Here is a 21,821-nt window from a genome sequence, read left to right as displayed (position 1 = left end):
TAATGTAAAAGTATAAGTTAAGAGATACTCAGTGTAGGGGCCTGATGTATTGATAGCTTTTGTATGCATCAACATAAAACGACATTTGTTAAATAGAGCGGATCATTGTCTGGCACCAGAGAGTTTTCAGTTTCACTTCATTATGCCTCTCTGTAAATGAAAAGCTGCACTGTGGCGGTCTCTGAGACAGAGAATGGTGCAATGGTGCCATCTTCTGAGCAGAAGTGTCCACCGCTGAAAGTGAGACGGCTCCTCCAGGCAAAAAACCCAAAAAATATTAGCTGATTTGACTCAAATTTATCCGTTGACTTGGACAGTTTTTCCTCCTGATAAGAGTATAAGAGATTTAATGCGACAAAGTATAATTTTCAGCCCTCCCCAATCTCTGTGTCTGTGAAAGATAAATTTAAATTTGTGATGTGTGCAACAAAATTTATTTAAAAAAATACAGATTTAATCTTTCTTTTATTATTGCTTCTCAATACAAAAAAACCTGATTATGTAACTGATTTTGTTTTTGGTGATATTTATGTAGCACTTTTCGTCATTGTTACAACTGTAGTTTATTTATGGTTGTTATTATTAGTGGTAGTAGTTTCATTTTTTCAGATTTGACAGCACTTAATTGTTGTTTTCTGCTGCTGAGTGTGATGTCATCTCCCTCCACAGCCAGTAAGAAGTCAGGAGAGCCTCTCATCATTTCGGACATCAAGAAGGGCAGCATGGCTCACAGGTATCTCACAGTCTGTTCTTTTTTTTTCCTAGCAGATTTATTTATATTTTCAAAATATAATTGTTTGGCTTGTGAATCCATGAACATACTTGTTTATCATTTACATAAAAGCCCAGCCACACCCTCACATCTAGGTTTACACAAATAACCAAAATAAGAAAATGACAAACAAACAAAATAAAATGAAAGGAAAAAAACAAACAAAGAACAACAAAAACAGACAATCAGAGGTTACCAGTCTTGACTTTTCCATGTACCCATATATGACAGCTACAAATTATTCAAATGACAAGGTTTAAAAATAGCTAAAGAAAGGTGACCAGGTTTCATTAACCCTTTGACGTGATCCACAGACACTGTATCTGACCTTCTTCTTACAGTCTTTTCTGTTCTGTGCTTCTGTACTTTAGGTCTTAGTGATGAGTGGACGAGTCTTTCACAGTTTCATTCCTTTAAGTTGATAACATGTAAATGTGTCGAACCTTTTGAGTTTTTATACTTTTTGCAAAATATGGTGTCAGTTTCTCAGTGGCTCAGTGGCATGATAGTACATGCATCTTCAACAGCTGTTGCACTTTTGCCCCACAAAACGTGTCTTCAGTGCATGAGCAGTCATCACGTATACCTTTACATTAAGGATAAAATTTTCATTTTAATGCAATGAATCAGCACCCCGCTTGTCTGTAGGTGCTCTATGAAGGCTCAGTACGGTGCTACAGAAATGTCTCTGTCCACTGATCTGTCATTCAAGTAACAGACATCCCAGTTCCCTGTTCTCAACTTGAGTCCAGTTTAATCTGTCCCCACTCGTTCATTTAGTGCTCTTGGTACACTGAGTTCGCTGATGTCCCACGTGGATGAAATGCTTCATTCAGTCTTGTTCAGTGAGTGTAGCTTCCAGGGTGTCTGAACTTAAGACAGATTACTCTACTTTTTACTCAAGGTCTTTTTATAAGTATTTAAAGTCCCACAAATACAGTTTATCACAGATGCAATTTCAAAAATACCATATGTGCCACTGCACCATTCAGCAAGCAATTAAAAAAACATTAACAAATTCAATTTGACAATAATAGTTGGTAAGACACAAAATAAAATAGATTAGGTTTAAAAAGGTCCCACGGACCAAAAAACAAACAAATATAGTAACAACCAATAATTTAAAAAAAATGAGTAGAAAATTACAAAACAAGTAAACTGTAACAATAGTGTCCACTTTTGTAATATTGCATAGCATTTCTGAGCACACTCTCTTGTAAAATATCAAATTTTCTCCAAAGCCAAATAGCTTATAAGGTTTTTAATGTGAAAAAATGTGAAAAAATAGAGGTCTGCACACCAGGGAGCTCCCCTTCAAGGATTTTATTCTGCGAAAATAAGTTACGTTTCGAGCCAAAACGCTCTTCCTCAGACTTAACTCAGTCTTTTTTTCAGTCTCTTTATAAGGTTTTTAATCCATAGCTCAAAGGTTGGAGGAAATTTTTCTGTTTCCATATAAGCAGCACAAGTTGTCTAGCTAAAAGAGATGCAAAAGCTATCATATTCATTTTTGCCTGGTGACTAAATGTACGTCTTGTGGAGGGATTCCAAATTCAGCAGTAACCTGAGTTACAGTCATTCGCTTTTCATTCACTCGCCGTGGCAGAAAAGATGAGCAGCACCCTGCAGTGACGGTAAGTGAGCATGTGGGAGAAGTTGTGGATTCATGAGCACTCAAACGTTTGATTGGCTGACCTGGTTCATACCGGACACTGAAAGGAGTCTTTAAAAAACATTTTTTTCATGAATTGTAGCCCAGATCAAACTTGTATCTGTTAAAAATTTGTTCCATATTATCTGCATTAAACTTCAAAGTACGCTTTTTAAACCTCTTTCCTCAGCATGTTTGCCAAGTGCTGCTCTGAGTTCAGTTTGGCAGAAATCTGTCACGGGCCGTCCCCGATCATATCTGGTTCTACCTTTGTCTCTTTCTCCCCTTCAGAACAGGAACTCTGGAGCCCGGTGATAAGCTGTTGGCCATCGACAACATCAGACTGGAGAATTGTTCCAAAGACGACGCGGAGCAGATCCTGCAGCAGTGTGAGGAACTGGTCAAACTGAAGATACGCAAAGACGAAGACAACTCAGGTACATGTGAGCATGTGTGAGTGTGTGTATGGTGGTCCTGTAAACATGGTAACCATGATGCAGGGATTTTACTCTGTTTATGAGTGTGTGTGCGTGCGTGTGTGTGTGTGTGTGTGTGTGTGTGTGTGTGTGTGTGTGTGTGTGTTTTATGTTTAACCCTTGGAACATGGTTTGACATCTCCTTTCTTGTGCTGGTTCAGATGCCTTTCACAAGCTTTTTAACCCTTAAAACCTGAGCAAACTGATTAGATTTCTTTGTAAAACTTACAAAAATTACAAAAATGTGACAAGAAAATTAGTTTAAAAAAGATTGGAGGATTATTAGAAAAGAAATAGTGAAAATTATCCAGAAAAATTAAATTTATATCTAAGATAAATTTATATTTAAAATTATGTTATAGAAAAAGATGGAGTAGCATATATAAAATAATTACACACATAATTTTTGTTTTTGTTTTCAGTTATTTTCTTGCAACTTTTTTTTTTTTATTTTATTTTTGGGCCATAATGTGCTTGTTGCCTTCTCCCCATGTTTTTGAAAATAAAAAAACCCATTTGCTCAGGTATCAACGGGCTAAATCAGGATCATCAGTGCGGCTGGTATAGTTTAAAGGAGAAACACTAACAGTGTTTGACCACATGGTGGTGCTGTTGTCCACAACTGAGGGATTCCTGCAGCAGATTAAAAATGGTTAAACACTTAAAATGCCTTATTGAACCCATTTGGTACACAGGAGCTACTGGAGGAGTGAGCAATGAATTATTTAGGCTGAAACAATAACAGTTATTATACAGAAAAACATAAAGAGGAGATCAAAATAATATTGGAAACACAGTATGCAAACATGTAAGAACGTAATGTTGTGGTGTTATGTGTGTACTATGAACAACATGTAGCAGCCTTGATATCCTGACTTTCAGTCTGGCGAAAGACTCGTCACATGTGACTGATTTTATAGCCACCGTCTTGGATTTGTGTTATTTGAGGAATCAATTCAATGAGCGCATCCAAGTTGTTGCAAGGAAATGTCAGTCTGTTTCAGTGTGTGTTTTGATGCAGTGTAGGAAAAAAACACAAATAACGGGAGGGATTGTGTAATCGTGTTAGATTATGACTCAGAGGATACGATCACATGCACACACACACACACACACAAAATGCAGAGATTATGTTTTCATGTTACATGATGACAAGGCAGTCTTCTCCCTGGTTACCATGGAAACTGTGTCTTCCTCACCAGTGTTGTCTTGAGAAGAGTTTTGACCTACTTCTGGAGTGAAGTGTGTGTGTGTGTGTGTGTGTGTGTGTGTGTGTGTGTGTGTGTGTGTGTGTGTGTGCGTGCGTGCGCGTGCATTTCACATGAACAGATAATGTGATGCAGTAACACCAATTGAACTGAAATGTTTTAGTGTGTGTGTTTATCAGCCGAGCCCACATATGTCAGGCAGTGTCATCAAGTCGTTGGAGTTAAAACATTAGAATAACACGTGTGTGTGTGTGTGTGTGTGTGTGCATATCAGATGAGCAGGAGACGTCAGGCAGCATCATCTACACGGTGGAGCTGAAGCGGTACGGAGGCCCTCTGGGTATCACCATCTCAGGCACCGAGGAGCCTTTTGACCCCATCACTATATCTGGCCTAACCAAGAGAGGCCTGGCCGAGAGGTACGTGCTCTCTCAGTGTGTGTGTCGCACACACACACACACTGGCCTAACCAAGAGAGGCCTGGCCGAGAGGTACGTGCTGTCTCAGTGTGTGTGTCGCGCACACACACACACGCACACATACACACACACACACAAACACACAGTCTTGTATTGGAAATCTAGGTTACCATTTTGAGTGTTGAAGCATTAGGTAAGGCACTTTAGCTGGAGATTTTTGGATTGTTGCGTTTCCATATATTTGAACATTTTGCCTCCGTACCAGTTTAACAGCACGTAGCTCAAACTACAATCAAGGACTAAAGTAAAACTACTAAAAGTGCTGCTTTAAACCGTTAAAGTGGGAATCTCAAAGATTTTAGTCCTGGTTGATTTGGCGACACCTTTAGTTACTAGTGATAACAGCAAATGTGGTTTAACACAACAGGTCGCAGAGCTCTGGGGCAGCAAAATAAACGATTGTTTTCATGTGTAAGTCAGGAAATAATTGTGTTTTTTCCATCATTGTGTGAGCAACCGTGATCTGATTTTATGCTTGCACACAGCATGATTCTGCAGACAGTAGACACAGTGAAAGGAGATGGTGACCTCATTAAGTTTTATCTCTGCATCTCTTTATCTAACAGCTCACTGTGGCAGCCGCTGACTGTTTCATTAGTCTCTGCAGTATTTCAAATTGATCTGCTGTCAAAAAATGCTGAAAGTGACTGCGGTAGTGGCAGCAGAGCTAATCTCACCAACAAATACTTTTGTTTGCGTTCCTGTGACTATTTCATAATAGAAGTCAACTCATGTTTTACCAATTTACTGCTTTAACAGGTTGGTGCAGATACGAAAAAGTAATGGAATTTAAAACTAGCAATTTCCAGGCTAAATGTACCTTAAAAGTTTTGGAAAAGTCAAAGATTTTTGTTTTACAACCCTGTAAAATAACACATGATGTGTTCAAGGACTGTGGGAAATGTGATAATCCAAAAAATATTTTTTGCTTTTACAGTTTCTGGCTGTGATAAATGGTGTCATTTCTGTTGGTTTTCAGAGGAAAACATGACTTTCAAACATGCATACCAGGATGAATCTAAAATGAAATGAAAATTACTTTCCTTTTGGTGGTGCTGGAGGCCACTGCAAAACCATGTAGAGAATAAGTTGTTTTTTGCAGAGAAAAACAATGCCAACATTTTCTTCTGGCAACTTGCTGTAGACACAACACAGTCAGAACTATCAACTCAGCACAGGTTTGTCTGGAATTATTTATCTTGTGTGCTCAAGATCCATATCAAGATCAAAACAACAGATTTAACCATTCAGGACTTTGTGACTTTGTGCAGCACAGGCAGAAATTCAAGCCCGACTGAGGCCAACGGAGGAGCCAACGTTTCCTTATTTAGTCGTCGGGAGCAGTGGGATACAAACCTTATGAGGAGAAATAATAAAAGACGCCATGAGCAATAAATAAAAGGGATTCCCCACCGGCAGCTGAGTGTGCAGCAGTCTGCAGCGTGTGTGACACGGACTGATGACAGATGAGATAATGAGAAACATGATGCGGTAGAGAGATGGGGTGGCAGCTGGTGTCCACGGCAACAAGACTGAACACAAGATGACGTAATGGTTTTCCTGAGTCATAACCGTCCACTGGTGAAGTCAGCTTACATCCAGCCCACCGCACAACTCTTATTAAAAAATAAAATGTCAGTTTTTGTAACCTGTTCACTTCACCCAGGGAGCCAGCTTACTGCTCAACCTGCCACACACACACACACACACACACACACACACACACACACACACAAGCGCGCACTCTGACCCCATTTCTTGGAGTTTGTGATGTAATTGCTCTATTTCCTGTCCTAACTGTTCGATAAAGCACTTTGCTTCAGACCTGTTGGCTAAAAGCACTCTATAAATAAACTTGGCTCAGCTTGACACAGAAGAAAGCGCAGCGGTACAGATGATATGAACATCTCTGCTTCTGAAATGCTCACACCGACCCGGTTCACCTCTGAGCCATTTTAGCGCTTTGATTTCATAAAATCAGCTCAGGTGAGTAAAAGCTGAAGATATAAGATTCAGAAAACCTTCTCTCTCAAAATCACACACTCCTCTGTGAGATAAGGTTTCAAAATGAATAATATCTCTATCTAAGTAGGCCACAAGATAAAGGACTGTTTTCCATTCAACACCAGCTTTCATACAGCGGCCGCTGATAGTGGGATGAAAGGGAGTCGATGTTATTCATGCCAGAGTCTCCTTGTTTGACCCAATACTAGTCATGTGGTTGTTTACATAAATATTGTTTGAATAGTAATACCTTCAAATGAAATTCTAAATTTAATCTGTAAACAATGCCGGTATCACTGCGAGGCAGACGCCCAATCTTTCTAGTTTGTACCCGATGCTGTGCCCTACAAATTAGATTTTTATACGGCTAATATGTTCTTGCAAGCGTGTTTTGGGGGGAAATATCACGAGGTTGGACTGTGATCATGTTTCATTATTGAAAACATTTTTAGAAGAGTAGGTTCACGCAAATCAAGAATCTGAATTTTTCTGCTCAAAATTTATTAATAGAAATTTGATGTTTTTGTTTCCCTCTAAAACTGACATGAATTGTTTTTTTAGAGTCATTGTGTCAATCAATCAGCTCAGTTGCTGGAAGAAAATGTTGGCCTTGTATGTTTCTGCTAACCGTCAATAAGTTATATTTACACGTTTTATACTTTTGTATCAGAGCTTGTAAAGTGGAGAAGTAAATGAACTGACATTGTCATCGAGAGGTGGAGGGGACGGCGTACAGCATGACGCCGCAGCGAGACACCTGCCAAACTGCAAACAACTGCTAAAACAAGTTGTGTGTTAGTGAGTCATCTTTGCGGCTTTTTTAGTCCCCAAACGTGGGTGTTTTTTAACAACCTGTCACTGTGATTCTGCAGCATACAGTGCCACAAAAGTTGTTGTTTTTTTTTTTACCCTCAACATGTTTGCATTTCCTGCAGGGATAATGCCACAAAAAGGGACAAAGACATCAATAGTTTCTGCAGCTTTGATTGTGCCACCAAAGTTGGGTATTTAAAGCCCAAACATGATCTTTTTAAAACCATAACCAAGTAGTTTTTGTGCCTAAACCCAACCACGTGAACCACAGCGATGTTGAAAAGTAAAGTTTCAACATATCGGCTACATAATAATGTCACAACACGTCAACATATTTAGGGTTTTAAGAAATGTTCAAAGCAGAGACTTATTCAGGCGATTTGTTTGTACTTATCTTAATCTGATTTTATTTGTCAGATTTTCCTGTGTAGCCTACATTGTACTGAATTTTAAAATACTTTGTGTGTCCCTATGTGTGTGTGAATGTGTTATGTTTTTATGTGTGTCCAGGACAGGGGCTATTCATGTAGGTGATCGGATCCTGGCTATCAACAGTGTCAGTTTAAAAGGAAAGCCTCTGAGTGAAGCTATCCACCTGCTGCAGATGGCTGGAGAGACGGTCACCCTCAAGATTAAAAAACAGCTCGACAGTAAGTGTGAAAACTCTTAATGGTAGCATCAATCTAAAAATATATATATGTGATTTGTTAAATTCTGTGTTCTTGGTGCCTCATCTTTATCATTACCAAGCTGCTTTTTCTCCTATTACAGGGTTTTTTTGGGGAGTTTTTTGTTAGGTGATGTGAGGGTCTAAGGACAGAGGGAAGTCGTATGCTGTAAAGCCCTCTGAGGCAAACTGTTTTGTGATGATGGGCTTTATAAATAAAACCTTAAGTCCTTAAGTCAGTGTTTTTGGAAACAGCCTTTTGTTCCTCTTGATCCTGCAAAAGGCCCTTTTCAGTAACACTTTTCTTAGATGCTTGTAGTTTTTTGTAGGAAATTGTTAATAAAAAAAATGTCATATTTTTAATTTAATTTAAGATTTTTTTGTTGTTCAATCACTGTATTAAAAAAAACCTAATTTGAACGTTTATTCCAAGATTTGGAGGAGAGGAAGGCGACAGAGGCAGAGGACACAACAGAGAATGAGCTCAGTGACCCTGAGGAGGATGATTTGACGGACAGCCAACAAACTAACAAGCTGTCAGAGCTTTACTCCACAACCATCCCCAGCGTGGACTCTGCCATGGAGTCATGGGACGGCTCAGGGCTGGACGCCGGCTACGGCAGCCAGGGTAAACTTTGGATTATCACACGCAGATCGTGTAGCTCTTTGAAAAGTTTGATGGAAATTGCAAAATTGCATCCAAATGGTACTGTCTGTAATCCAAACTGGGTTCATCCATATACAGTCGTAATTGTAAACGGGCTCTTTAAGTAGTTCCTTCACTCCTCCTGCAGGTACATACAGCCACCAGGCAGCTGGTATCGCCCTCCACCCCCATGAGTGGCGCAGTGCCAAGCAGCAGCGCAGCAACACTCCTCCGCCGGGACGCCGGAAGAACTATCCCTTCAGTGACGGAGGCTTCAGTGAGGACGACTGGGACAAACCACCTGGGTAGGAGTCAACTTTTTTAACTACAAATCATTGATCATTTCAAGTGTTTTTAAATGCATGATGTACAATTTTAGATCCTTTTCATTTCCATTCATTTTTGTGCTGCATGATATTTTCATTTCATTCATCATGGATGAAAATGCAGAGCTGAGGCAGAATTCGTCTGATCCATCACTCTGAACGTCAATTCTGTGTGGATTTTTTTAGATTTCTTTTTAATACTGTGCACTTATTTACTTCGTAAAGATGGAGTAAAATTGATGGGAAAAAAAGCAGATTTTATGTCCATTGTGATGATTACACAACTCAGCAACTGTCACCAGTCTGTCGCAATGTATTTGTACTGTACAGGAATGGAGGGAAACCAGTGCACGCCTTGAACACTGCAGCATGGTTTTCATAAAAATATGGGATTTGCAGTGAATTTGATAGAACATACAACACCACTGGTTTGGTCATTAAAAGACACACTTTCATTTAAAGCAGTTGGGGAGTGCAGTGGCTCAGTGGATAAAGCAGGGCCCCATATATGACAGCAGTGTCCTTGCTGCAGCGACTGTGGGTTCGATTCCAGCTCACGGCCTTTTGCTGCATGTCATCACCTCTCTATCGCCCTTTCACACTATTACTCTGTCCTATCTAATGAAGGCAAAAATGCCAAAAAAGTCAGTCCTTCCACGATTTCACAGCCTTTTCTGAGGGATAAGTGCAGCCTGAAATTTCTGATTTCACAGCAGCTTTTCTACAACAGAGCAATGCACGCTGCAATGTCTTAAGGCAGTGAAAATTGAAAAAAATAGTAGATTTTTTGTTGGGTTTCTTTTTGCATAATTCATTAAAATTGGAAGGCAGCTTGTCCCCACTAAACAGGCATATTGAATCGAACTCACCTTGATTCTTTCAGCCAAGAAATAGACCTGAATGCAACAGCTTTTGTTTGGCGATTTGTCTCGTCTCGGAATGATCATTTTACGCAGCAGAGTCGAGCCGTTTCTGTGTCGATGTGAGCAGCACTGTAACACAAACACACATGGGTCCACCTGCAGATCACTCCAAGCCCTTTCCTGCAGTGCAGAGCGGGAGAATTTCACACAGCACACTCGTCATTTCTGACGCACTACAAAATTTACAGCCCTAGTGATGGGACAGAAATGCAAAGTCTGGTGAAAAATTCACGGGGATTGGATGAATTTATAACATCCTGGTGGGGCTGTTGAATAGCCACCTGATTGAACGCGATGATTCAGTCGTTTTATTTCATCATGTTGAAATAGTGATTTGAAATAAAGGTCTATTTGACATTATTGTGAGCAACTAGCCGTTCACATAGCACAATTCTTGGATAGTGTCTTAATATACATGGACAGCTTCAATTTAAGGCTGGTTGCATTGGTTTAGATTTTAGGCTGAATGAAGAAGAAAATGAAGAATCCTTTCTCTCTCTTAAATGTTTCCCCATTGATATTCTATGTACTGTATTCATCTTTAGCTTAATAATTAATGTGTTTCCTCTCTGACTGCCGAGTCAGATCAAAGCCAGTCATCCTGTGGTGTGTCCTGTGTTTAAATGTCATTTAAAACAAATTTCCTGCAATTCTTCATCACCTGCAGTAGTCTGTAATAGTATTGAGGGTGCAGAGAACAGCATAAGTTCTTCTACAGCTGTTAACAGCCCACCATCAGTTAGAAAATGGGTGAAATCAAACTAAGGCAGCTGGATAAGAGATGAGCAATGTGTTGTGGTATTTATAAAGATTATCATCTGAAGTCTGACTGTTGAACCACTAATCCTATCAACATGCTTCAGAAAGTCACATAAAGTGGAGAATCTAAGCTTCTCATTGATATCAGATATGCCCTGTTAAGGCATCCAGATGCTCCGCAGGGAACGTGGTTACGTCATTAATTTCTGCGCATTGATTCCTGAGCCAAACAGCAAGAGCTGTGAAGGCTTTGTCCCGCCTCCTGTGTCCCAATGAAAATTCCAATGTCCACATGTGGTTGGTCATTTTCTCCAGCAATCAACATTGGTTTTGGCTCTTTTTTTTTTTCACAAAAATTTGAACTCGCGGAGGGAAAATGAGACGGAGTACCTGTGTTTGTGTGCATGGAAACACCCAAAAATAACAGAGTGGCAAGACCAAGAGGCGCTGGAATCTTTTTTTTTTTTTTCGAACGAGCGGCCTCGTCACACACAGCTGATACAGTACGAGGAGGACAGGCAGGACAACGGCCTGTTTGGAGATATTTGTGAGTAACTTTTATTCATTTTTTTACTGCGTACTTAAAGTGAATCTCTTTGAGTGAATTAAATGTTCAACTTCAACAATATAAATGTCTAATGTGTCACATTGACTGTGCCTGCTGATGTTGTTTTTTGTGTTTTACAGGAAACTGCGGCGTCTCAACTGAGGTAAACGACGGGCACCATGATGTGTTTTTTGTTCTTTTAAAATAAAGCTTAACTATTTTTAATATGTTCCTGGTAAATGTGTCTTTTTTCTCAATTAACTGATATTGTGACAGATGTAGTCTTCAGTAACTGTATAATAATAATAATAATAATTAAAACTGCAAGCAGCGATGAAAGGGCCCTCGCACCCCCATATGTCGGGGTACAAGTGAACTCCAGCTAAAGCGATCATGCATTTCTGTGCAAGTCCATCAATGCACACAGAGAGTTTGGACCATGGAGTGAGATATTTCACATGATGTAGTACCTCCAGCGCCAACTAGATTCCACATCATGTTGATGTACATCGTTTGTAGACCAAACCATGAAAATGCCATGAAATTAATTCATATTAAAACAAAAAAAAACGATTTGGTATGTCAGGTTTGAACCTTATCTACGGTAGATAAATTTTACAGACCACTTCCCAGAGAAGAGTTTTAAAGTGCAACTTAAAACACAGTTGGAACATCTGAAGGTATAGCTTGGTTTGTTAGAGCGCTTGCCTACAGTCCAAGAGGTCAGTAGTTCAATTCCCATTTAAGATGAAAATGATATTTTATGGCAGAAATAAAATATCGGTTGATATATCTATCTGTTCTGCTGATATAACACTCTTATGGTGTTTAAACGGGAAAATTCAGTGTCTGCAGTGAGGTCTGTCGAAAACTTGACTGATATATGAGCCAGGCCGATAATCATCAAAGTTCTTGGCAGGCAAAATTCAGTATCTGCAGAGATCTCTGTCAAAAACACGACTGATATTTGAGTCAGGCTGATATTCCTTCATTTCGACAGACGCATCTGCCGATACTGGTTTTACCAGTTTTGGGACAACTTCACCTGATTTATCGGCCAAAACGATAATCACTCAACTTTACGTGCCTTAATATGTTCTGCAATATCACAGTCAGTGTCTAAACTGTGTGAATCTACAGCCAAATTATATTTTATGGCATATATAAAATAATATATTGTCTGATATATCTGTCTGCTCTGCTGATATAAGGGTCATATGGTTATGAAATGCAAAATTCAGTGTCAGCAGTGATGCCTGTCGAAAACCTTACTGACATTTTAGTCAGGCCGATAATCAACTAAGTTCTTGGCAGGCAAAATTCAGGTTTGGCAGTGACATCTGTCAAAAACACAACTGATATTTGAGTCAGGCCAGTATTCCTTGATTTCCACAGAAGCATCTGCTGATACTGGTTTTATCTGTTTTGGGACAACTTCACCTGATTTATCAGCCAAAAATGATATATCACTGAACTGTACGTGCCTTGAATTGTTCTGCAATATCAGTGTCTAAACTGTATGAATCTATAGCCAAATTATATTTTATGGCATAAATAAAATAATATACCGGCTGATATATCTATCTGCTCTGCTGATATAAGGCTCATAGGGTGTTGAAACGAAATTCAGTGTCGGCAGTCACGTCTGCTGAAAACTCCACTGATATATGAGTTGTTCTGAGTTGAATTGTGATTGTGTGTCTTTTAACTTTTTTAAGTGTTTGTTGACTTCCTTTGTTGTAGGACTGCTCCCTGTCGTTTAAGACTAAGGGATGTATCATCCCCTTCTTTCATCTTTCCAGACTCATGTTAGGCTGCGCCCTGCTATGTTTCTTACTTTACTACCTTACTACTCCACCACTTTCCTGACTTTCTTATTCCAGTCCTTTACTTTCTACTTTCTGACCCCTCTGCTTGTCCTGTTCTTATTCCTATTTTTACCTCTTATACTCTCTTCCTCTACCTCCATTTTCTACCTTCACTCAACTTCCCGTCTCTCAACTTAACTTGTTGTAACTTGACTAACCTTCCTGTCTCTCAACCCAACTTCCTGTTTCTCACCTCAACTTCCTGTCTCTCAACTTAACTTCTTGTAACTTGACTAACCTTCCTGTCTCTCACCTCAACTTCCTGTCTCTTGACTGTCTTGAGTGACAACTCAACTGCTTGTAACTTGACTGACTTTTCTGTCTCTTAACCTAACTTCTTGTCTTTCCCCAAACTTCCTGTTTCTTGACTGTCCACCCTGTCTCTCAACCCAACTTCATGTATTCAAAAACTCATCTGTTCCAGATAAGACTCAAACCACCAACCTCAGGCACACCAACCGCCTGACTTACCCACTGAGCCAAACCTCCTGATGCTTTGTACGTGTTCGATGTTCCCTTTAGCTCCGTCATTCACACCTCAAAAACACATGTAGCAGCAAAAGTTCACAGAGCCCAAGATGGTGTGTTAAAGTTGCTTGTGTTTTCCAACTAAAAGTCCAAAACCAAAAGATGTTTAATTTATAATGGTGAAGATCTGGCGAAAAAATGTAATTTTTCTGTCGCTCAAGTTGCATATCGTCATAATTTGGTTTCTAGATCACACAAGCCAGCCTTTAGCTTTGAAACAGAATGCTTCATTTGATTCTCTGGTTGCTTGTGCCAGTATCAGCAGCACCAAGAGTTTGTGTTGAAGTGGAAATTTCAGTGTGGAGGTTGAGTCATGAAGCCAGTGAGACTGACTGACTCGTATCTGTGTGTTTGTGTCTCTGTGTGTATAGTGATGAGTCAGGAGGTTAAGCCTTGTGAGGATAGCAACGTTCACTGGGGTTATATAACACTAATGGGGGTGGAGAGATGGAGAGGAGAGATGAGGCGAGAAAAAAATCAGCTGCGCAGTGAAAGTGAATTAATCTTGTCAGTCAAGGACACTCAGCGTTAAAAGATTACTCGTGTTGGATTTAACCGGAACAAATGGCCTTGCCCTGCACTGACACTGCTCTGTCTTCACAGCGGCTTTGTTGATGATGCTGATGCGCCGTTGATTTATGGCTTGATGTGCAGAGTCAGTTTTGCAGTAGACATTTATTCACATTACAATGACAATTTTTTGGCCAGGTTGCTGTTCCAAGGTACACAGAGATTTCATGTTATAGAGAAAAAGCATCTTTTATAATATTACAAGTCATGACCAAATAATGGATCAACCAAGATTCACCCAAAAAGGTGTTTGAACGTGTATGCTTGGCTAGTTTGTTTGGTTGCTTAAAATGTGGAAAAATGTTTGGTGGCTTTTTTTTCTTCTTTTAATAATCAGTGACACGTACACCAACTTGTTTCCAAAGTAGCTTCATTTAATATAATGTGTATTTGTGTGTTTGACAGATTTATTGGCCAACAACCAGACGGTATTCTGTTGGATCCAGATGACAGTTTCTGGTGTCAGGCGCTGGAAGATCTGGAGACCTGCGGCCAATCGGAGCTACTCAGAGAGATAGAGGTCAGTCGGCGTGTTAGCATCCACCTTGAACTGCAGGCATCAATATTAGCGTTCTTTGACAAATGGCTGAACCCCAAAATTACCACAAATAGGTGAGTAAAAACAACTGGTGGTTTTGGGGATAGCAATTTGGGGCCGTTTTTTGGTTAAACAAAAAGGTGGACTGCTTCTAGGACCTTTTCCATAATGTTGTCAGACACTAAAAACAACAATGTGAGCCTGTCAGTGGCAACAACAAACACCTGTAGTGGACAGAAATTGGCAGCATTGCCTCTAGTAGCTACATTGCAGCCTGTTTTGCTGCTGATGGCTGCAGCGGTGTTTCTCAAAACCGGACTGACTTCAAACCTATACCTGTAACCTGTACCTATATATCTATGTTGCATCCATTTTACATTTTCTCACCACACTTCATAATCTACAGCAAATATTGGCAGCTACATGCATGGGCTCAGCAGCTCCACCTTAACCCCTTAAAGCACAACTGCTATAACAGTTAATTGGTGCATTACTTATAGAGGAATGACCTTGATGTAGGCTACAATGACTTTTTACCATCAATATAACTCACAACAAGTTAACAGTTCAAGCGTGTGTGTGTGTCCGTGTGTGCGTGTGTGCGTGTGTGTGTGTGTGTGTGTGTGTGTGTGTGTGTGAATGTGTATGTGTTTATGTGTTTTGATTTGTGCAGGCATCCATAATGACAGGAACAGCCATCAGTCTGGGTGTAGACGGTGTCAACAAGCCTCCAGCTGAGCCCATACTGAGCCACAGCCGGATGAGCCCGTTGCGGAGAAATTCTCTCCTGCACCAGGGAAACATGCTCCACCAGGGCACACACCTCCACCAGGGCGCCCATCTGCACGAGGAGGCCCACCTGCATGAAGAGGCTCAACTTCACCAAGGTAATCTAACTGCAGATGTGACTAGGGCTGGGCAATATGCAGAAAATCAAAAATCACAAAATGTTTTACCAAATGCCTCAATATTGATAATACACTAATACTGTAGCGTTAGCTGTTGGTGCTTTCACAAACTATTTACGCTAATGTTAATATAATGACAAAAAAGGTAAAGGCTTTAATCTGTTATTATTTTTTTGATTCATCAATTAGTTGTTTTGTCAAAATAATTTTAGAACACTGTGAAAAAAATGTTGATCAGTGTTCCCCAAAGCCCAGGATGGCGTCCTCAAATGTCCTCTTTTGTCCAAACTGAAAGGTGATCACTTTGCTGTCCTAGAGGAGAAGAGAAACCAGAAAATATTCAAATTTAGAGATTATTGTCTTTTTCTTATAAAAAATACTCAAACCAGTTAATCAGCTATCAAATTAATTGGCACTAAATGCAGTAGATGATAACTAATCAATTAATTGTTGCAGCCCTAGTAAAGGCAACTAGAAGTACTGTTTTAATCTACTCTTTCATTACACTCAGACGCCCACCTGCTCCAGGAGGCCCATTTCAACCATGAGGCCAACCTGCACCAGGGGGGCCACATCCACCAAGATAACCAGTCCCCTCTCCTGCACCACGAGCCCAAACCCAAGGCCTCGTTGAGAGTGTCGGAGAGGACGTGGGAGTCTCGTCGGATCAAAGAGGAGATGCAGGGGATTCTGTCCCCGACGCCTTTGGAGCTGCACAAAGTGAGTCCAAACCTCCCTCTGAGTACTGTCAGAGTGCTGCTTCTGTTCTGGGTCAGGAGTTAAAAATGATAGGATTAGCTGTAGTCAGGGCTTTAGGGAACGGTAAACAACAGGAACAAGAACAAATTTAAGTGAATCAAAATGGACTTAAGGTTTTGTTTTCACATATTGAGAAAAAGAGGTTCAGTAAAGGGTCAGGCGCGCATTTTGATAATTGGCCAAAGGAAACAGAAAAAAAGGTTTTATGTGCTTTTAGGGAGAGCATTTTACAATCTAGTTTATCCAGGTTTCTGTGCTGTGTATATATGTGTGTATATATTTATGTATGTATATATATATATATATATTTAAATATATATATAGAGAGAGAGAGAGAGACAAAGATATACATATATCTCGCGTATAAGACTTGAGAAGATCTGTCTCTTCCTCCGCCTACACAAACCACACCATGTTTTTTACAATGTCATGTGACTGTTTGTTGTACATCATGTGACTCTTAGTTCTTTCTGCAGAGGGTCCGCCTTTTCTTTCTCCGTCCAACATGTCACCCACATTTTTCTGTATCTTTTTACTGTGAAGACAAAAAATGTCTATTGAGTGAACAAAGTAATTTCGTGTCAAGTGTTTCCATCTTCATAGGCCTTCATTAGAACAGACATTCTGATATGTCATAGTACAGTAATACTCAACTTACAGCCCGCAGGCCGAGTCTGCCCCTGATAGGGTGCTCTTTTTCTACCATTTTCTAATTCACAATAAAAACAAAGTAGTGTACACTGGGAAGTGTTTTTGTGCTTTTAGTATACATAAAGTGCCAGAGTGCATAAAACAGCATCAAAATAGAGCTTGTTTATCAAAACAAGTGCCAGTGGAGGATCCCCAGCATCCCCCAACAGAAGTCCTAGCTAAGCCCCTACTGTCCTAACATCCTAGAAATGTTCTGAAATCTTAGAAATATCCTAAAATTCAAGAAATGTCCTAAAATCCTGGACACATTCTAAAATCCTGGAAACTTTCTAACATCATAGAAATGAACTAAAATTCTTAGAAATGTCCTAAAATCCTTGAAATTTCCCGATATCCTACAAACATGTATGGCGCTGCTGCAAGTGGCTCCTGGTATACTGTCATTTTGCAATAGTGGCCCCCAAGCAAAGCAAACGAAGTATCCCTGTCATAGTAGAAAAAGCACAGGTGTTACTAATGACATTGACTTTCTATAAAAGTTTGCCATTAAACTGTGACAGGGAGCCGGCACACACAATGCCGGGACCCTGGCATCGAAGCAACTACATAAAGTTCAGCCGTCATTAGTTTTGTTTTTTTGTTTTTCTACCATTAACACCTGTGCTTTCCTAATGTAACATATTAAAACGTCTTCTGTTAAAAAGGCCTATATTTTATATTTGTTTATTTTATTACGTTATGAAACTGAAATACAACCTTGAATTGGCTCACATTTGAAAAGACATAAAAATGACATCTTTTACGAGTCTGAGAGAGACATTAGGGTTTCACAGTGCAGGATATTATGTAATACAGAAAGTACAGTACAGCAGCTCACCCCCCTTTGGCAACGGTTATGCTGCTACACGTCCCTTCCCTCCTATAGATTTACAATTATGACTTCTTTCGGGGGTCTGCCCAAACATGCACAGCTCAGGGCCAGAATGAGAACTCCATTTGTTTTCCTCAGGGAGAGAATACATTAAAGTCAGCTATACTGATGGACTCATTGGCAATCAGCCAAGATGTTAAAGCCTCTAAATGATGTCTCATTAAAAAACCATACAAAATTCATCCATCATATAATACTGCCTTTTCAGTTTGTTGTTAACCCAAAGTTCTTAGTAAAACATCTGGTCTGCATTACCAATTATGAAAACCTCCTCCTTGCATTTATCCTGCAATCATGCTGTACTGAGCAGCGGTCGCCTGTTAAGCATTTATCCTGCATTTAATCATGCTTCAGTAAAGCAAACAGCAGACAGAAAGCAAAGCTTATACTAGTCTCACTCACCTTAGGTCAAAAAAGTAATACAGAAACCTCAATTAATTTTGGGTGTGCTGTCAGATTTAAAGAGAAAAGGTGGATTTGCTAACTCTACAGCTTAAATTTTTTTGTCAAGTCTTGCTATTTCACAAAAACTGACTTTATGTGCAAATTTAAGTTTAGATTTGCTTCAAGGGCCCTGAAACACCAAGCCAACATTCAGAGCCAGTGACAGATCATCACCTGTATCATTTTCAGAAGCCATTTCAGCCGATTTTGCATGTTAAATCTGGTAAAGAGTCTGGCTACTGAAATGATGCTTTTACCATTTAGTGAAGTGTTTACTAGGGATGCCCCGATCCCGTTTTTTTTTTTTTTTTTTAGTTTGTTTTTTCACCCCTGATCTGATTCATTTAATGTTGAGAATCTGGTGTTTTGTGGTGAGCCCGGCTCGCTCGTACACGCACATGGGAGCCGAGTTCAGAGAAAGCTGAGTGGAGGAGCACTGACGAACGGTGCACTTTGTGTTTCTATGCATTAAATTATAATATGTATGTGTCTACTAACACATCATAAACTGTTGTCTCAAGTGCATATTTTAAAAAAAAAAGTGATCATGTGATGTGACACTGGCAGATGGTGTTAACTTCTGTGTTTGGTTTGTTGCGTTAGAGTGAATCAAGACAACCTGTGCTGACAGCCACTGCTTTCCATTCACATCTGAACTTGGTTTTAACTAAACTGAGTGAAAAGATTTAATTTTCAACCTCACATCCTTGTGTTGTTTTTTGCAGGTGACGGTGATAAAGGACCCAGAGATCGATGATTTCGGCTTCAGCGTGTCAGACGGCTTCTTGGAGAAAGGAGTTTACGTCAACATGATCAGACCTGATGGGCCAGCGGACAGAGCGGGGCTCAAACCCTACGACAGGATCCTGCAGGTTAAGAAAAGGAATTTCAATGTTTGAGGGTGTTAGCATCCGTATCTTTTTGTTTTTTTCTTATCTGTTTCCCTTTTTTTTAAGGAGGGGGCTGGGTAATTTTTTTTCTTTGTCTGTTTGTTGTTTTTTGGCATTTTCTATAGAAAACTTTTTTAACATGTGGAAATATTTTTTTCTTATTTTGTTTGCTTGTTTTAAGAAAACAGGTTTGGAGGGCACATCTTTATAAAGTGTTGGTAATTTTCTTTTTTTCCCCCTACTTTTTTGGGGCAATTTTTATACAAAAGCTAAACAAAAACTGGGGGTCGATTTTTGGTTTGTTTTTCTTACATTTTTTTAAAGACATGTTTTCTTAAAAAAATTACAAAATGACAGTTTATCACAGCCAGAAACGATACAACAAATTATGGTTGGATATTCAATTTCCAACGATCCTTGAGCATATCATGTGGGATACTGAAATTATATTTGAATAAAATTTTGAATCTTACGTTTGAATCTGATTTTTAAAAAAAATAAGAATTTAAAAGTCATGAAAGTGTTGACATTTTTTCCATGACAATGTGTTGAAACCCTGACCTTTAACCCTAAGCGAGACTGCTAAAGGTTAAAAGTTGGTCCCAGTTTCTGTCAGCTTATTGACAGCAGTTGCATTTACCTGGGGAGCTAATGTCTGCGTCTCTCCGTCTTTGTCCAGGTGAACCACGTGAGGACGAGGGACTTCGACTGCTGCCTGGCGGTGCCTCTGATCACAGAGGCCGGGGACAGACTGGAGCTGGTCATCAGTCGCAACCCACTGGCAAACGATGAGGATGCAGAGGACAATAACAACACTTTGGACCATCCGCTAGACCTGTAATACACACACACACACACACACACACACACACACACACACAAAAAGACAGACAGATGAATTTCTAGACATACACACACACGCGTTCACTCTGTCACACTCAGGCAGGACATATTCTAGAGCTGGTGATGAAGTGCAAAGTTATAGGTACAAGAACTGGCCCAAACACACACACACTCGACCGGCTTGCAATAATTCTACTTAAACACAGACTCCTTCAGGAACATACACACAGATACACACACACACACACAAACACACACACACACACACACACACACATTTGCATGCTTACAGTCACCCCCTTCCATCCACACCAGGTTGAACTGCTGTCAAACAGTATATTTCAGCACGGAAGCACTGGCAGAGGGCAGAGAAACCACCAGAGACACTCTCATAAAAGCTGGCTGGGAGTCCTCGCAGTGTTGCTCCAACATAAACAACCACTTACTTGGCACTTTAACCAACCATTAACTGATTCTGACTCTTTAAATATTGTTTTTACTTAAAACAAATGAATAAAAACCTGCAATTTGGGTGAGGTAATTTCAGCTGTTTTTAATGCCAGGCCACAGGTTTATAGAGATTTCTAGTGCTGATGGTGCCTCGGGGATCTGCCTTATTACATAATATTGTGAGCGATTCTGGGAAATTTTAACAGAAACTGTATTGATGAAAAAGAGAAACTGCCTCGCTCAGTTTGCAGATTTAATTTTTTTTAAGAAAGACTTAACACTCACTAGAAGATTGAATCAGCAGGAATTGTCTCGGGCTGTGGTCTATACAGATGTAGCCATATTAGATGTCCCAGCCTAATCGCCAGAATAAATGTTGACGTATGTTTCGGCAAACTATGGACACCTTACGTTTGTATGTTATTATGTAGCGGATATGTTAAAACGGATTTTACATCTTAACAAAGCTGTGTTTAACATGTGGGTAGGTTTAGGCACAAAGGCACTTAGCTATGGTCAGATCATGTTTTGGCTTAAAAAAAAAAACTGCTTTTGTTGGCATAATTTAGGCAGGAAACAAAGATGTCTCTGTAAAAAAAAAACACTTTTTGTGGCACAATCCCCATTGAAAACACAGTTATAAGACAAAAACACCCACGTTTGGTAACTAAAAAGACGCTGGAAGCATGTGAGAGAAATTTCTTCCAAAAATATGAGAATTGCTAGAAATACAGAAAATACAGCTGTGATGTGACGAATCAAAACCTTCTCTCCATGAGCTCATGCAGTGAAGGTTTTTGATTCATCACACCACGTTTGTATTTTCTTCAGAGAACTAGCAATTCTCATATTTTTGGAAGAAATTTCTCTCACGAGCGCTGCTCTAAGTACGTTTACATGCACAAAATAGTCAGTTTTTCACCCCTATTCTGAAAAGACAACATTCTTACTGCGCTTTTAACACTGCTAATGAAAATGAATATTTCACTCCCATTTACATGCAGCTGTGCATACTCCGGTTAACGTGCCCTAACATGTCATTTTTCATGTCAAATATGGAAAAGTAGAACAGCTGAAGCTGCTTGTCATTGTGCTTCTTTTCATCAAAATAGGAATTTTCACTGTTTCCTAAACTTACTGTTGGACTCTTATTTCGTCCCTCTCCTTCCT

At 39.7% G+C, this 21,821-nt stretch overlaps 1 protein-coding gene across 11 annotated transcripts in view; it reads left to right on the top strand.

Moving 5' to 3' along the window:
* The window catches only part of grip2b (glutamate receptor interacting protein 2b), a 343,140-nt gene extending 322,937 nt beyond the window's left edge, over nucleotides 1-20,203 (top strand). For all 11 annotated transcript variants that reach the window (XM_088070121.1, XM_088070113.1, XM_088070108.1 and 8 more), the window contains exons 15-25: nucleotides 670-733; nucleotides 2,715-2,860; nucleotides 4,382-4,526; nucleotides 7,914-8,053; nucleotides 8,504-8,698; nucleotides 8,865-9,021; nucleotides 14,643-14,757; nucleotides 15,449-15,662; nucleotides 16,195-16,403; nucleotides 19,194-19,340; nucleotides 20,038-20,203. In XM_088070121.1, coding sequence (XP_087926247.1) covers nucleotides 670-733; nucleotides 2,715-2,860; nucleotides 4,382-4,526; nucleotides 7,914-8,053; nucleotides 8,504-8,698; nucleotides 8,865-9,021; nucleotides 14,643-14,757; nucleotides 15,449-15,662; nucleotides 16,195-16,403; nucleotides 19,194-19,340; nucleotides 20,038-20,199 — 1,694 coding nt within the window. In that variant the 3' untranslated portion in view covers nucleotides 20,200-20,203. The remainder of the gene's footprint in view (nucleotides 1-669; nucleotides 734-2,714; nucleotides 2,861-4,381; nucleotides 4,527-7,913; nucleotides 8,054-8,503; nucleotides 8,699-8,864; nucleotides 9,022-14,642; nucleotides 14,758-15,448; nucleotides 15,663-16,194; nucleotides 16,404-19,193; nucleotides 19,341-20,037) is intronic.
* The last annotated feature ends 1,618 nt before the right edge of the window (nucleotides 20,204-21,821 follow it).

This window comes from Plectropomus leopardus, chromosome 2 (assembly GCF_026936395.1).
Source record: "Plectropomus leopardus strain MGB_pleo_1.0 chromosome 2, ASM2693639v1, whole genome shotgun sequence".
NCBI lineage: Eukaryota > Metazoa > Chordata > Actinopteri > Perciformes > Serranidae > Plectropomus > Plectropomus leopardus.
This window is presented reverse-complemented; position numbering and strand designations above follow the sequence as displayed.